The following is an 18300-nucleotide window of genomic DNA, read 5'->3' on the forward strand; positions in this document are numbered from 1 at the left end:
ATCAATAATTTCTCCTGCTAGCGGCTGCATGCAAGGAGATGTGTTAGTGGGCACAACCCCTCACATGGGGCCTTATTCTAGTTCACTCTTTCTGACAAAATCCTTCTTAGATGGACAAATCCATGTGCACTGCAGGGGGGCAAATGTAAAATGTACATAGAGAATTTGATTTGGGTGAGTTATTTTGTTTCTGTGCAGGGTAAATACTGGCTGCTTTATTTTTACACTGCAATATAGATCTCACTTTGAAGTAAAACCCCACCCAAATCTAATTCTCTCTGCACAAGTTACATCTGCCCCACCTGCAGTGCACATGGTTTTGTCCATCTAAGAAGGATTTTGTCAGAAAGATTGAACTAGAATAAGGCCCATGGTACCGAGGGGATTCAGAGACAGGGCATTCGGCAGGGCGGATTTTCATCGCTCGGTAAGCAGCGATTTTTGCTGCTTACGGAGCCTTACAGAATAACCCCCACAATACCTTAATTTCCTGCTGCCAGGGCACCTTATATACCTGTAGCATAGCCTCTACCTGTGGCCTCGGGTATTAATGCTATGGTATCACCTGGTGCCAGGGAATAGATTCTAGAGTCATTTAATATGAATATTTATCTAAGTAGATGTGCATGAAATAGAACGATTCACTTTGGATTTGACAAAAATAGATCACACTATTAAATGTGATGCAATCGTACTCTTTATATCTTCAGGATGGGAGGAGAAAATACTTTGGAAGCGTTGTTGTCTACATAAATGACCATATGTTCACAGCAGGCTCCGCCACTTAGCTTTATAGAGATCAGTGATAACACTGCAGAGATAAGATGGTAATCACTGATAAGATTGGAAAGATACAGTGCGAGGCACAAACCTGAAATAAGGTGAACACTACAGCACATATTGGCGCTACTTGCATTTACACAGAGAACATCTCTCTTCATCCTTAAGGGGCCTACACATGGGGCAATTTGCTGAGTGCTCTGAGCGATGCTAGATTGCTCAGGAGGCTTAGCAAGATCGCGCAGCACACAGAGATGTGTCAGCACTGTGTGCTGAGCGACCTGTCAGGGCCAGTGTTTTCTGGTGAGAACACTGGCCCTGACCATCGATTAAGTAGATTTATCCAGCATGCTGGGTATTAATCGCCTGGCGATAGTGACGCGTGCAGCCATGCATCGCTATAGCCCCTACAAATGATGTAGAGACATTTTCTAAGCAACCTAGTTGGATTGCTTAGAAAATGCCCTGAAATCGCCCTGTATGTAGGCCCCATAAGAATAATCTCTTGATATACCATAGCAGAATGGGAGTATATGATATCCATAAGCATGCTGCCAGTAGTCTCTGCAGATGCAGTGTGTTGTGTCAATTTATTTAATAAAACATCTTAATTACATCTTAATTATCACAAACATTCTCAGTTACAATGTGCAAACTTAAAAATAACAACAGAAAAGTTAAGTGATTTAGAATGTATCAAGTAAAGGAAAGGCTTTTCATATTTAAATATGATTGATTTCTTTTTTCCATCATTTGATGGTGAGTTACCGACATGTATGCCTTGATCCGCGTGCACATCAGAGTGCACATGTTTCTTGATTGCACCCGTGCTCCATTTTTAAGAACGCATTTGCCGGCAGCCCAGTACCCTGAGGGTGAGGGGCAGGTGCGACTAAGTGAAGGACCAGAGGCAGCATCACAGCTACGCTGAGTATGGTAGCATCAGTACTGTAGGTAGATTTTCATGAGAATGCATGGCGGAAAGGAATCTTTACTAATCCCTCTCCAGTCTTTGCTCTCTCTCTCTATCTCTCTCTATCTATCTATCTATCTATCTATCTATCTATCTGTCTGTCTATCTGTCTCTCTCTCTCTCTCTCTATATATATCTCAAAGGGCACAGAACATGCATTCTCAAATGGTTAGGCAAACCAATGGTGGCATTCCACACCCCTAAACATGGGCCTCTATCACTATATTCCCCTCGGGAGCCTTTCATGCCTCAGTCTGATACTGCCTGGAGTTCACTGAGGCCCTCTGATATCCATATATTGAGACGGAAGTATCAAATGGCCTCATGAATGAAGAGATAGATTTCTCGAAGGGCATCAACACTTGTGCAAAAGCACAACTATCCCAAACTTTAAGACCATCAATGATAGTTAGGAAACAGTGTTTAGGTATCGGGCAAACCTTGCTCTGAACATACAGAAAGTCAACAGCTGGGAATCCTACCAGTAGCAAGTTCAAAGTCAATTCAAAGGTATTTCCCAAATGGTAAAAAAAATATTTTTTGTGCAATAATATATTCATATTGGTAAGAGGAATGTCCGAAAGCTGAAACTCATCATACTTCTTATGTAACATCATCTTACAAGCCATTGTTGAATCTAGAATGGCTCCCTGGAAATCAAAACTGGAAAGGGTATGTTGCAGTAATGTAACAGGAGCCTCTGCAATGGCTTGGAAGAGCTGGAGGTATGTTGCTGCTGGGGTCTGTGGGGTCTATTGCTACTCCCCTGCTGGGATCTTCATATACTTGTTATCAGTCCCATTGCACCTACCCCATTGATGTCCCTCCCAAAATGGATGGCGCCTCACAGGTAACAGTTGCTAAGGATAAAGAGCAGATGGCGGCTGCACTGCTGACTTTCATGGTGTCTTGGATCCAGTCGTGACCTTCTCCTCTCTTCTTTTTCACTCACTGAGTCATCATCACTGAAATGACTGACAGAATCCAGGACCAAGAGGAAAGAGTCAGTGGCCATTTTTAAAGTACAAAAAGATAACTTTAAAAAAAAGCGAGGACCCCTGAATGAGGGGTGCACGTGACTACTCTGTGTTAATCTGGATCTGCCTTTATAAAGATATCACACACACCAAGGTAATGGGTATATCATTTGAGAAAGTGGTCAGGTGATTGTATAAAGAAAAGTAATTGTGCAGTTCAATAGTAGGAATGGCTGGGATGAGGTAACAGGCATGGGGAGCCTGGGTGCTTAGGGTGGTAAGCTACTTTAAAACAGAGCAATTTGGAAAACCAGAGTGTTTGGGAAAAACAGCCTGCATGCTCCTCCTCCCCCCACTTTCCTGCAGCAATGATTGTGTACCAACAATCCACATATGGATCCTCAGTCGGGCTTGTTTAGTATAGGGCAGGCATTCCCAACCTGAGTCTTCAAGGCACACTAAAGGCCCATACACACTGGGTGACTTTGAGCTAAAAGCCTCTTTAATGTTAGTTGGTGAGAACAACGCACTCAGGGTAGTAGGGAGGAAGGGGGAGGGGAAGAGGGAATAGATCAGCGGCAGAAGGAAGAGGAATGTGCCCAGTCTACTGAGAATAGTGTGACCCAACAATTTGCTTGTATGATGGGATTAATTAAACTAGTACACTTTTGTTGTGAAGACCGTTACTTTATTAGCAAAATTTACAAAAAAATGAGGACTGGATGTGTGTGTATGTGGGGGGTTTCTTGTGACGGGTGCCTCAATTAAGGCGGGAGTAGTCCTGGATAAAAGTGCGTGGGGGTTGCTTGAACAGAACCCTAGAAAAGGGTGCCACCCTTCCACTCACTTGGGAGGATGTGTGAGGAAGGGGTCCTTATTTATGATGTGCCAATGTCAATCCTGGAGAATTCTCTACAGGTTACCCTTACTGTCTAAAAGGGAAGCCCTTACGGGGATGAGGGTATCAACAGATCACCTTTGTACCATAAGTCCTAACTTGGGACTTATGTCTCCTAACCTTAATGTGCAGTGAGATTTCAGTGTCTGTCAGCACCTTGCAATGGTGGTGCTGCAATGTGGGTATAGTCTGTATAGCATTACATGACAGGGTGTGGCTAAATGATGTGATCACACTGGCCATGCCCACAAGAAAGTCTCCCTCTTGTGGCCCCGCCCCCGCCCCATTGCCTCACTGCTCTGGCTTCCCTCTCCTAGAGGGCAACCAGCAAGTAGGCAAGTATGTATGTACCAATGCCATTTTAAAAATCTTTATTAAAATTAACAACCAGTGTCCTTGTGAATCCAGAATCTACAAACATCGACTTTTACTAAACAATAATACAAATATTTTAAATATGTGAAACAGAACACTCACTTAGACAGTGTAAATACACACAATCTATTATACTAGAATGGAAAGTTATACATGTAATTATAACATAACAACAGTGACAAAGTACAACAAAGGATGTGTAGGGTCTGAGAATCTGTATATGTCAGATAGAGACTGTTTGCTATTCACAGAGATTATGACAGTAAACAGCTGTTTAAAAAGAGGAAGCACACTCTGTTGCTATTCTAGACTTCTTAAAGGAAGTGACAGGAAATTCTTTACAGTATAATGTGAATTTTAGAACCATAAAGAGGCTTTATCAGCTTATCAGCTAATATTTGCGGCTAAATCCCCGAAAACACCCGTTTTTGGGGTTAACCGCAAATATTAAGTATGGGTTGCAGTTAAAATCCCGGCGGTCGGGATCCCGGCGTTCAGAATCCCGATGCCGGAATCCCGACCGCCGAAATGCCGACACATTCTCCCTCCTGGGGTGTCCACGACACCCCTGGAGGGAGAATAAATTAGTGTGCCGAGCGTAGCGAGGCACCGGGCCCGCTGCATGGCGAGCGCAGCGAGCCCGCAAGGGGGGGGCGATCCACGTCCCCCCCTTGTCGGCATTTCGGCTGTTGGGATTCCGGCGTCGGGATTCTGAACGCCGGGATCCCGACCGCCGGGATTCAATACTGAATCCATTAAGTATCCCCCTAATGTATCACAGGGGACCGCAGCAGGAATCTCCGATCCCTGCTGCGATACCCCCAGCAGCTCTGCCGGACGCATCCCCCATAGGTTTCTATGGGGGATGCGAAGCTGCCCGATGTATCAACATCGGGCAGCTCGGCATCGCACCCCTGGGCTATCGCAATTCTGCTATGGCGATAGCCCATTGTAGCCTATGGCTACACATCGCACTGCCCGAGCAGCAGCGCAGTCAGCGGGGTCGTGTGGGGTCAGTGTGCAGACCCCCCCGGCTTCCGGCTCCAGGCATCGCAGGGACGAGCTCCTTTCGGAGCCCTGTCCCTGCGCACAGCAGATAATTCATTTGGGCGAAATGATCGCATTTTACAATGCGATCCTGGCCGGTAATATACCGCCCAGATCGCGTTGTAAATGCGATCAATGATAAATAGGGCCCTGTGTCCATACTTGCCTACTTTTGAAAACTAGTTTCAGGGAGATAATAGTTGGTAGGAGAATTTTGCACAGCGCCCCATTGAGGGGGCGTCATGCTCCACCCAAAGGGCGTGTCTATTTCCATATATGGAGAGATTGTGAAAATAGATTATGGATGGGGCACCTAGAAGCGTGGGGGTGTACTGCTACATCTGAGAGGAATCTTTTAAAATGACTTAGATCCAAATGTAGATGAGCCCCAAAGCAGTTAGTAAGAGCTACTATACATGGTAAAGTGCTGGGAAATGGTGCAGATGATTCAATGTAAATGTATCTATCTCTCATTCCTTTTTTACCCCAAAATGTAACAGTGTAATGTGGGATAGGTGAAATAAGGGAGATTGCTAGACTAATGAGGGAGAGAGGGAGATTGCTGCTATTTCAGGGAGTGTCCTGCAGAATGCAGGAGGGTAGGCAACTATGGCTTAGTCACAGTAAGCAAAAATATGTATTTTTTTGTCAATTTGAATAGTGCACATGAATTTCTGTATATGTATTTGTCCCACATTTTCTGCAAGCCATTTGTCTAGTCATACATAAGGTGTGCACACAATTTATTTGTGTATTACCAGGTATTTATATAGTGCACACATATTACTCAGCTCTTTACAGAGAATATTCACATCAGTACGTGTCCCAGAAAATCTATATTCCGATGGACACACATACACACTAGCCAGCTTAATGGGAAGACTAGATGCCATGTGGTTCTTATCTTCCAGTATTTTTTTTATTGTGTGGAAGGAATCCCACTCACACAACATTATGGTGGCCCTTGCTTTCATGGTTGTCCCCTTTATTTAGGGGCTCGTTCAAGGACTCATGGACACACTTGGCTCAGAACATGTATAGGGAAAGTCACAGACAAAAAAAAATCCTTACACAGATACACAGGTAATTGCTGCAGACACCGGAAGTCTCACCAGGCAAGTCGGGGGGGTTCAAGAAGGAAAAAAGGGGGCCCTGTGTATTTTGACAGTATCGGGCCCCATGATTTCTGATGGCAGTCCTGATAGTTGGCATAGGATGCAGTTTTCCAAAACAGTAATATTTCTGCAATGGTTGTGTACGGCTCACAAGTGTGTAAGCTTACACTCACTGTAGCATAGAGATGCTTCATAACAGTTACTGGTAAATGTGAAATTCGCATTACCCTATTACAATGTACAGATAGAGAATATTTTCTCAAAATAGAATTGTCAATATAAATAATAATTAAATACAAAAACATACACATATGTTCCCCTCTTAAAAAATTGAATGGGAATTTTCTTTCCTGCAGTAGTCCAAATGATAACACTAATGATTTAAATAATAACAGCTGGGTGGGTCAATATATTATCAGCCAATAAGAAGTAGATGGATAGTACTAGTTATTATTATTATCATCACTTCACCAGCTTATAAGAGACACATTTGCTATTAGGCATACCTGAGAACTGGGGCATATTCAGAAGAAAGCGAGGGCATCGTTAAAAGAGGGGGGGGGGGGGGGGGTAACAGGTACATTTGTGTGCACTGAAGCCACGCTTCCAGAAAAGGTGGGTGATCTTACTAAAAGGGACATGGCAGCCGCAGAGGGACATACACAGCATTATAGAGAGGCATACACAGGGTGACATGCACAAGGTGAATGAGGTATAACATGGGCGACAGTCACATACACATCCACTAGGGACATCCACAAGGTGACATACACGGAGTGACAGTGGGGCATACACAGGGTGACAGATGGGCATACATGGGTTACAGTGGTGCATATACATGGTGAGAGGGGCATACACGGGGTCACAGTGGGTCATGCGTTCGGGTTGGCAGAAGGGCATACACAGGGTTATAGTAAGACAGTGGGGGCTTCGGCAAGCCACTGGGTCCTACTGCCTGATGGCTGGTGGCACCTCTCCTCAACAAGAAATCAAAAAGACAGGAGTCACATGCATGTATACCCTCCCCCTGGATCTGTGTATGCCTCTGAATTTGTCGATTTCTTATTGTGTCCCAATCCTGGGCATATTGTGCTCAGCCTACCCTTGCTTTCCCCTGACCTTCCAATTCCGCTCTCCAGACATAAGCAGACAGAAGCAGATGTGCAATGATCTACCATTGGAAATGTTTGAAAACTGTAAATCTTACATTTCAAATTCTAAATGATACCTTAGAATGAGGAGTAAATACAAATAAAAGGTTAAAATTTGCACCTGGAAGAAAACATTTTGAAATTTTAGCGATACAAATACCTTTTCTTTTTTTTGCATGCTGGTAAATTCCTGCCTATTATTGCATGTAAAGTACCGCACAGATTTATTATTACACTCACAGAAAATGTGATACCTTGGATTGGAGGCATTTTGGCTTGGTGGTGACGTTACTGCTCCCCTCCAGAGGCGATTCTTGTCTACCTTAAAAGTAGACTGATACATTGGGTATGAGTCCTATATCTAAATATAACACCATATGATCCATTGTCATACGTGATATATGAAAACTGTATTACACTATTGTGATTTTTATCTTCTCTTTTTCTGGTTCAAATATTGGGGGAGATTCTCTAAGAATCTCCGCCCCCCTTCGCCGCCCATCGCAATTATAATTATCGCATATGTTCTAACATATGCGATATTTATAGCAAAAGACAGCTCTTGCGTTAAGAGCTGTCCTTTGCGGTGAGAGTCGCCGGGTCACAGCAGGTCCTGGTGGCTCCCTCCCACACCCGGCGCTGCTGCTGCTGCGCCGGGCTCTCCTCCTCCCTGCACCCGGAAGAGGATCAGTGCAGGGAGGAGGTCACAGGCGAGGGGGTGATGCGGGGCGGCGGGGGGTCGTTGCGGGGCAGCGGTGGGATGCAGTAGAAGCCCATTGGCTTCTATGGGGCATCGTCACTTTTTTCTGGCGATGCCCCCCGGCGGGAGATGCTTACAGCATCCCAAAATGCGGTAAAAACCCCGATAACGGTGTTTTTACCGCATTTATGGCTTAGACAATCTCCCCCATTGTGAGAAAAACACAGTCAGCATCAAGGGATTATTGGTATTTACTTTGTATCCATTTTTGTTTGTTTATGACAGGTGACTCATACCACCATTGGTATCCCATAGGCAGCGACAAGCGCAAAGTTCAATGTCTATTTTTACACTGTTGGGGTGCATTTCAAACTGTGCACTCCTTTACTCATACAATTATACAGGGCATGCACTCTGTAACTAGACTTATCCCTAGCACTGATTAAGGAACTAAGGGCCTTATTCTAGTTCACTCTTTCTGACAAAATCCTTCTTAGAAGGACAAAACCATGTGCACTGCAGGTGGGGCAGATGTAACATGTGCAGAGAGAATTAGATTTGGGTGAGTTATTTTGTTTCTGTGCAGGGTAAATACTGGCTGCTTTATTTTTACACTGCAATATAGATCTCACTTTGAAGTAAAACGCCACCCAAATCTAATTCTCTCTGCACAAGTTAAATCTGCCCCACCTGCAGTGCACATGGTTTTGTCCATCTAAGAAGGATTTTGTCAGAAAGAGTGAACTAGAATAAGGCCCTAAATGTATTTCCCTAAAGTACTGTACTGCTGACTTGAGGGCTGATTCTGATGTTCATGTTAGTTGGTCATTTTTTTGTGGCTGCAGATCCATAAAATGTTACATGGCACATGCATCCCATGATATCCTCCCACAGAGTCGCAAGTCCAATTAAGCCACAAGGACTCTCCTGTGTATTGGGCCTTCCTTGGGTTTTGGCTGGGAGGTTGCAATGGATATGGACACACACAAAGATATTCCATCTTGTAGGCTTATTTTGGTACTGTTGTGGGAATGTTGCAGGAGTGGTTGGGATTAAAGGGTCTTTGTACTAAGCCAGTAGTTCCCTACCCTGTACTCCCAAAAGTGCACGTTTACCAGGTAACCCAGCAGGTGCACTCATTATTCAGACACATTTTAAAAGATCCACAGGTGGAGCTAATTATGTCACCTGTGATTCTGCGTGGAGACCTGGAAAACGTGCGCTGTTGGGGGTACTTGAGGACCAGGGTTGGGAACCACTGCACTAAGCCTTGGAGAAAGATATGGTGGACAGAGTAGCAGCAGATAAAATCCTAAATGCCATGCGACAGAGTGGGTTTGACAAAGACAGGAGCTGGCTAGTTGGTACATTGGAGCAGATGCACTAAGCTTCAAAAAGTGATAAAGGAGAGTGATAAACAACCAGCCAATCAGCTTCTACCTGTCGGGGGTTATTCTGGTTCATTCGCTCCCCCATGTGTTCGCACGGGGGAGCGATTTCTGTGCAGATGCAGGGTGCATGCGGCCATGGCGAACAGGGTGTTCGCTGGGCATATGCACCCAAGTGTGCGGGCAGGGGTGTGGAGGGGCGTGGGGTGGTGGGCTGGGTCATTTTCATATGGTAACGCCCAGCGTTTCATGGGCTTTCCCATGAGAATGCTGGGCATTCTTATGCAAATACCCAAAGACACTGGTGACGCAAGACATCACCAGATGTCAGCTGCCCGCCCACTTCCGCCTCACTTTATATGCATGCACCTTCGCCATCATTGGTGGTCGCCGACCATCGACTGATGTGGGTGTTCCCCCACAGCCTGGGAATGGATGTTTATGTTAAACATCCCTTTGCAGCCAGTGCGTGCGAACACACGCTGTGAGGGGTGGGAGTGGCCCGGCATTTGCCTTGCGAATCAACCAGAATAACCCCTGTCATCTTTCAAACCCAGCCTGTAACATGACAGTTAGGAGCTGATTGTCAGGTTGTCTATCACTCTCCATTTGATCACTTTTTGAAGCTTAGAGCATCTGTGGCAATCCACTCTGAGTGCCCCTGTGCCCTCAAAAAGGCTTAATGGCAGCCAATGCTGCTATTAGGAAAGACTGCAGCTTCATAGACACTGCAGGGATGTGAGGGGTTAACAGACCCAGCTCACATCCACGTGCAGAGAACCTGACATTCCCCTGATTGGCTGCCCTGGAGTGTGTGAAGACAGGAAGCTGAGAGGTCAGGGGTCAGCCAGCAGAATGGGACAGAGAAAACTTGCTGCAGTGGAGAGAAGGCAGAGATTGTGCACAGAGAGAGTGAGAAGACATGCTTGGAGCAGGGAGAGGCTCAGGCAGAGAGAGGAGAAAGCCCAGCAGCGTGTGTGCAGTGAATGGAGAAGCTGTTCCCCTGTCCTGCACTGAAGAGGAGAGCAGGTGCTGCTGATAGGTGCCAGGCAGAGTGAGACCCAGAGAGGAGTGAGAGACCCAGAGAGGAGTGAGAGACCCAGAGAGGAGTGAGAGACCCTGAAGAGTCATGATCAGCAGGAACTGGCATCTGCAGCTGAGAGTTAAGGTACAGGAGCTCCCCTACCCCCAGGCTGGCCTGCACCCCACATTGGCCCACTTTACCCAGCTATTGAAGTGGCTCTCCACTGCATAGGGGACAACTGTTATTGGGGTGCTGATCACCCTGCGACATTACCAGCCCAGAGACACCTGCAACGCCCCTCTGGATGCATGCCAGATTTGCCACCACTGCCAAGCCTATATCTACAGCCTGTGTTGTATGTCTAGCAGGGAGTTGCCCTAGGTAACGGGGACTCGCCTGTACCCCGCTATAGGGGACCATTAATATTTTCTGGCCTTTATATAGTAGTGTGCACACTAAGGTAGGGCCTACCCTTGTACTTGTGAGGATCTTCCTGCGTGGGACCGTTTCTTCATTGACTGTTTTCCTTGCACCAGGGACTATAGTTCAGTATAGTGTTGTATGTGCAGTATAGTGTTATATGTGCAGTATAGTGTTATATGTGCAGTATTGTGTTATATGTGCGGTATAGTATTCTAGTGATGTCATATTATTGTCTTTAATATTGCTCTGTTTGATGTCATTGTCTTTGTGTTTTTTTTTATCTTTCTTATTGATGTTTGCATATGTGTACGAGTATATCACAGCGACTAGTGCAGTTGTTTTCCTTTAATAAATATTTGTCGCTGCTAACCGAAGTAGCGTTGTCTTTTGTGGGTCCCTTGGGTTGTGCCGTTCCCTGCCACAGGTTCTCCAGCAGAAGCCGCGAAGAATCCAGAAGCCGCCGCGGTCACCAGCTCCAGATTTAAGGTACGCCATCTTGCACCACACCGTACAGGGGCACTGTCACACTTGGCGTCTACGAACAGGATTGCACAAGACCCCTGTGAACGGCAAGATGTGGCGATCGCAGTACACAGAACCGCTGGAGATGCGAAGAACCGCCACTCCACCAGCCCAAGCCAATCAGAACTCGATTGGGGCCATCATCGGAGCGATGACCGAAATGACCAGGATGATCCGTGAGATGCGTCAGGAATGGGCGGAGGATGAAAAGGAAAGACAGCGACGTGAATGTGGCGGAAGGCGCAGACAGAAGCGGAATCCCCCATGGAGGTCAGGACAACTACCCACTGACCGAACCAATGTATGCCCACAGACCGTGAGAAGACACAGGACAGGAGGTCCACCGGCAGTGTTTCAGAACACGGCAAGAGCATCCGGTGTGATATCGTCAAGGGGTAGACCACGAGCCAGCCCAAGAAGAATTGCAGGTCGTGTCCTGTGGTTTGATGTACCACGCGGGTATGGCTTCATTAAACGCGCAGATACCGGCCGTAGCGTGTATGTGCACTATACCGCCATCCAGCATGCCGATCCCCAAAATAGCTTCCGGAGCCTGAGCAACGGTGAGGCTGTAGAATTCGAATTGACAAGCGGGAAGAAAGGCACCAAGGCCGCCAACGTGACCGGGCCAGATGGCACACCAGTGCAACGTAACAGACGCGCTCCAGAGCACTATCCACGCCATCGAGAGCCTCCACCCTACCACCAATATAGCGGAAGCAGAGTTGAACCGAGAGAGGTCAAGCAGGAGAACGAAAGGGTCAACACCAACCCTCCTCGACCAGGACAGATGCCCCGCCCACCAGAACCTGAGACCACAAGTGCAAGCGAGAAACCGGTCATGTGGAGTGAGGCAGTTCACCAGAGGCAGCAAGCAGTGACTAGGCCTCAACTTGCAGAGCCAACAAGAGAGTACGTCCCTAGAATGGATGATGCCGGTTACCGAGCGGCGAACCTAGGGCCAAGAAATGTCAGAATGGCTGAACCGGAGAGAAACTCCAAAATTGTGGTCCATATGGCCGTGACAGAGACCGTGGAGCCATCAGAAGTGGAATCAGCTATACCGTTGCCTGAACCCAAGGCCAAGATAGAACCAGCAGAGAGAGATGAGAAGGCCGAGACCTTTTTCATCAAAGGGAAGCCTGTAACGGATGGAGAGTACACGACCATCTCCGGGGAAGAATTTGCCTTCCAGATACAGCAGGCGATTCTGCGATCCAAGAGGCAAGATCGAGAGTCGAGACGTGCTTAAGTGCCGGTCGTATGCCGTGAGAGTGGGCGCCATCCATGGACGTCGATGAAGCACCTGGACCGCAGAGGGATGGGAGACCTGTGGCGGAGGGATGGTTGACTCAGGGAGCCCACATTGGATATCAGGTGATAGGGAGGCAGTAATTTGTATTTGTGATGAATGTATGTGTACTCACCTGTTTTCTTTCTCACCGTTAAATGTCTTGTCATGGACATTGAGAGGTTTTTGGCAGGAACCTACTGACCCAGGTTAAGTTGCCTGCGGACAGGCAAATTTCCAGCAGGGAGGTATGTGGCAATCCACTCTGAGTGCCCCTGTGCCCTCAAAAAGGCTTAATGGCAGCCAATGCTGCTATTAGGAAAGACTGCAGCTTCATAGACACTGCAGGGATGTGAGGGGTTAACAGACCCAGCTCACATCCACGTGCAGAGAACCTGACATTCCCCTGATTGGCTGCCCTGGAGTGTGTGAAGACAGGAAGCTGAGAGGTCAGGGGTCAGCCAGCAGAATGGGACAGAGAAAACTTGCTGCAGTGGAGAGAAGGCAGAGATTGTGCACAGAGAGAGTGAGAAGACATGCTTGGAGCAGGGAGAGGCTCAGGCAGAGAGAGGAGAAAGCCCAGCAGCGTGTGTGCAGTGAATGGAGAAGCTGTTCCCCTGTCCTGCACTGAAGAGGAGAGCAGGTGCTGCTGATAGGTGCCAGGCAGAGTGAGACCCAGAGAGGAGTGAGAGACCCAGAGAGGAGTGAGAGACCCAGAGAGGAGTGAGAGACCCTGAAGAGTCATGATCAGCAGGAACTGGCATCTGCAGCTGAGAGTTAAGGTACAGGAGCTCCCCTACCCCCAGGCTGGCCTGCACCCCACATTGGCCCACTTTACCCAGCTATTGAAGTGGCTCTCCACTGCATAGGGGACAACTGTTATTGGGGTGCTGATCACCCTGCGACATTACCAGCCCAGAGACACCTGCAACGCCCCTCTGGATGCATGCCAGATTTGCCACCACTGCCAAGCCTATATCTACAGCCTGTGTTGTATGTCTAGCAGGGAGTTGCCCTAGGTAACGGGGACTCGCCTGTACCCCGCTATAGGGGACCATTAATATTTTCTGGCCTTTATATAGTAGTGTGCACACTAAGGTAGGGCCTACCCTTGTACTTGTGAGGATCTTCCTGCGTGGGACCGTTTCTTCATTGACTGTTTTCCTTGCACCAGGGACTATAGTTCAGTATAGTGTTGTATGTGCAGTATAGTGTTATATGTGCAGTATAGTGTTATATGTGCAGTATTGTGTTATATGTGCGGTATAGTATTCTAGTGATGTCATATTATTGTCTTTAATATTGCTCTGTTTGATGTCATTGTCTTTGTGTTTTTTTTATCTTTCTTATTGATGTTTGCATATGTGTACGAGTATATCACAGCGACTAGTGCAGTTGTTTTCCTTTAATAAATATTTGTCGCTGCTAACCGAAGTAGCGTTGTCTTTTGTGGGTCCCTTGGGTTGTGCCGTTCCCTGCCACAGGTTCTCCAGCAGAAGCCGCGAAGAATCCAGAAGCCGCCGCGGTCACCAGCTCCAGATTTAAGGTACGCCATCTTGCACCACACCGTACAGGGGCACTGTCACACATCTGTCCCTTTATCTCTGTCCACTTTATCTCTCTCCAATGCTTAGTACACAGCCCTTAATTGCATACATCTGCCCCTAGTATAAGTCTAGAGAAAGTCCAATGGGTGCTTCCATTGGTTGCAACTGCAGCCATTTTAAATGGGAATCCAGCCCTACAACCATTTCAGACACTTGGCTGTACACCAGAGGAAGGGTTGATACCAAAGTAACATAAAGTCATTGGTGTGAGTACAGCACAAAGACACTAATGCAGTCACAGCAACCTCTAAACCAGAATCAGCCCAGTAAGGGGCTAATGCAGTGATTTTCAACCTTTTTCAGCTCGCGGCACTCTGGACAAAACTTTAAAATTGCCAAGGCACACCATCAGTCCCTCACGGGGATAAAAAAACAAAAACCCCACACATCCATTTGCCCCAATGGAAAAAAATTCAACACATACATTAGCCCCCACAGTAATAAAACATACAGGCCCCCCCAGAGAAATACAAACACATTGGCAACCCTAGTGATTTCACACACTGCCCCCTATGCTGCACTGAAACCTGGCAGCAGCTGCAGTTATAAGAGCTGAGCACACACCGTGATTATATTGGGCTGGCTCCCTGCGCCGGCTCTGCCTCCAGTTTTGGCGCCTTTCTCGCGTTGGGGGGGGGGGGGGGGGCGAGCTGTCTGCCCCCTCCTTCCCATTCTTTCTGATACCCCTGCTTAAGGCTGCTGCTTCCGCTCCTGTCCCAGCCCGCCCACCTATCCTGTGCACAGAAGCCATTAGGCTCTGTGTACAGTGCTAGTCGCTGCCAGGCATTTCCTGGCCTGGCTGCAGCGCAGCTGTCCGCTCAGCTGAATGTCAGTACGCTGTGGCGGCCACACTGATATTCAGCTGAGCTGACAGCCGCTGGCGCACTGACATTGGGCGCACTGACACTGGCTCCCCCGTCTCTCATGGCACACCAGACCACCGCTGACGGCACACTAGTGTGCCGCGGCACAGTGGTTGGGAACCGCTGGGCTAATGGGTTATGTTGCATATTTCTTGTTGTTGCATCCAACGATCATCCTCTGAATGAGATACAAATCCTTCCCCTCACACCTTGCTCAGTCAGCATGACTTTTGCTCTTTTTTATATCGGATGTGTAAATCCACAATGATGTTTTTGACCTCTCTGTCTCTCTCTATGTGTCATGTACAACAACGCACCTCCTCAATAACATCCACCATCAACACATACAAAATGTATTTCTGCATTGCCCTGCTCATTGTAAACAGCAGCTTGAAATGAAGATTTGTCAGAAATGTCTCACATTATCTAATACAAGTATCTTCTCTGTACGGCATATTAATATCACGATTCATAGCCTGTGGAACTCAATCACACATTTACTAGACATGCATATAAATTACTGCTGATTATGACCTTCATTGTAACTGTTGCCATTGCTGGTGCCAGAGACATGTGGGTAGTTTGCAGTCTTTTATAAGTTACTTCGTTATTTAACCACAATTAATTGATTCTAGTGTCTCATCTTTGCTAGCTACATCATGATGAGATGACGACCTTGCCCTTTGTTTGCAGCACGATTGGCAATATTTTTTCCATAGGTTCCTCCAGAGTTCAATGTACTGCCGATGGCATAGTCCCAAGATAACTGGGATGACAGCAGCACTTCCACTTCCCACAGATGTGAGTGTAAGGACAATCCACAAACTGATTTCATAGTTCTCCATGGCTAGCACTGAAACCTGAAGAAGTGCAATGTAAGGAACCCAGCAGATGAGAAATGTCAAGGAGAAGAATGCGATGCATTTGGCATATCGTAAGTCCATTTGGCGTTCTAGCTCTGTGCCTGCTTCCCGCTGCACTGAGCGGTGGAGCTTCTTTATTTGGTTCAGTTGTTTTCTTGCCACTGACAGTAGTTTGACTGTGATAAAACTCATTGCCAGTATGGATGGGATGACAACGCCATAGGTCTCCATGTAAATGTACTCATTTGTGAAGACTTGCTTATAAGAGCAGGTGTAGCTAGCATTCCAATTGTTCCATCCCAGCATAGGCAGGCAGGCAAATGCCAGGGGTAGTGTCCATGCCAAGAACAAGGAGAAAGGTACACAACGGTGGACCCAATTATTCCGGTAGTGCAAAGGATAAATAATGCACAAGTACTTCTCATAGTGGACCATTAACAAGTTAGCCAGGAAAGAAAGGAAAAAGAAATTAGGAGATATGAAAGCAAGAAAACACCCATGATACCCCAGATTCTTGTTGAATCTCATTCGGGGAATGCAAGGGAGGAGCACCCCGGTAAAGAAGTCTGCAAATAGCAAGCTGAGAAAGAAATAGTTGGCAGTGTTGTGCAGCTTCTTGTTGAATACAATTCCAATGATGATGAAGAGGTTGGAGAAGATGATAAAGGCTGAGAGTGGGCTGGAGAGCAAGATGATGAGTTTCTCCTCTTGCTCATTTAATGATGAACTCTCACTTACATTTAACTCCATCCCTCACTGAGTCAATGAATGGGTCATGTTCTTAATTGAGGTCCTGGAAGCATACTCCCCCTGGATCACAGCGGAGACAACAATCTTCAAAACAGCAATCAGTATCCCACTGGTTAAGATAAAGATAAAGGAATATGCAATCATTATATTGTATTGACACTTTGCAACAATAAATATTAACACTTTTTTTTCTATGTTATATTTTTATGGACCAAGGACCTGAATCAGACCTATTGGCAGGACAAAGTTGTTCTCAAAAAGGGCAAAACCATGTGCACTGCAGGTGGCGAAGTTGTAATACGTGATACTGTGATACCATCTACCCCCCTCTTTTTGACAATATGGAAGATGACCATATGGATCAGTGAGTTTTCAATACACTCCTCAGTTTATAGGCGGACCAGGCTGACCATTTTGATGATTGAGGTTTAGAAAACAGTGTGTAGGCTAGACCTGCAGTTTCAAATTCAAAATGGCTTTGGACCGCTTCCTCAATGGCTGAAATCGTGAGGGTGTACACCAATTTCTTGCTAAGTATAATTTGGTGGATATCAGGACATGGCCTAGAACATAGCGGACATCAGGGGGGGGGGGGTGGTATCAGGAAATAAATGAAACAAAGCGATTTTTGGGTGAGGTGGGATTAAAGTCCCAGAGATTTCAGAAAGTAGGATAAACACCTTAGACCACAATCTTACAATTTTAGCGCACGACCAGTAATTATGGAAGAATATTCCCACATTGTCACATTGCCGCCAACAAGCGTTAGAAGAGGATAACCACATTGTATGTACCTTACACAGGACACTGCAAAAACTGTAATCCATGCACTCATTATATCATGCATTGATTATTGCAATAGCCTCCTTACCGGTCTTCCTAAGAAAAGGCTCACCACTTTTCTTAGGAAGCTGCGAGGCTGATCTTCCTGGCTAGATGTTCATCGTCTGCTGATCCGCTCCATTGGTTGCCTGTATATTACCGCATTCAATATAAAATACTTCTACTTACATACAAAGTCATCACTGACTGACTACACCGCTCTGCACAAGATCTGCGTCTCTCATCCACACTTATTACTCTCTCCCAATTACACTTGCCGGATTTTTGCCGGGCAACACCCACCTCATGGAATGCCCTTCCACGCACACTAAGACTCTCCTCTAGCCTCCAAAATTTCAAGCGTTCCCTGAAAACTCACCTCTTCAGGCAAGCTTATCATATTCAGGACCCCCACACAACCTCCAGTAGCATTCATATCTAATTGCATCCCATCAGGACCGTCTAGTAATCTGATGGGACTGCCATGCTATGGTATTCTATCCTTATGTATCCCTCCTATTATCCCTATAGATTGTAAGCCTGGGAGTAGGGCCCTCCTACCTCCATGTCGGTTTGTATCTACCCAGTTTGTTTAATCACTGTTGTTTCCAATTGTAAAGCACAACGGAATATGCTGTGCTATATAAGAAACTATAAATAAATAAATAATGTAGAAGAGCAGGGGTTAGGTATTGTTGGTGAATAACCTTATAATATTGTTCAATGTGGGA

At 46.4% G+C, this 18300-nt stretch overlaps 1 protein-coding gene across 1 annotated transcript in view; it reads right to left on the bottom strand.

Moving 5' to 3' along the window:
- Window positions 1-8753: 8753 nt before the first annotated feature.
- GPBAR1 (G protein-coupled bile acid receptor 1) overlaps window positions 8754-18300 on the bottom strand; it is a 29807-nt gene continuing 20260 nt past the window's right edge. The window contains exon 2 of the mRNA XM_083153698.1: window positions 8754-16856. Coding sequence (XP_083009824.1) covers window positions 15746-16747 — 1002 coding nt within the window. The 5' untranslated portion in view covers window positions 16748-16856 and the 3' untranslated portion in view covers window positions 8754-15745. The remainder of the gene's footprint in view (window positions 16857-18300) is intronic.

This window comes from Crinia signifera, chromosome 7 (genome assembly GCF_055691185.1).
Source record: "Crinia signifera chromosome 7, ASM5569118v1, whole genome shotgun sequence".
NCBI lineage: Eukaryota > Metazoa > Chordata > Amphibia > Anura > Myobatrachidae > Crinia > Crinia signifera.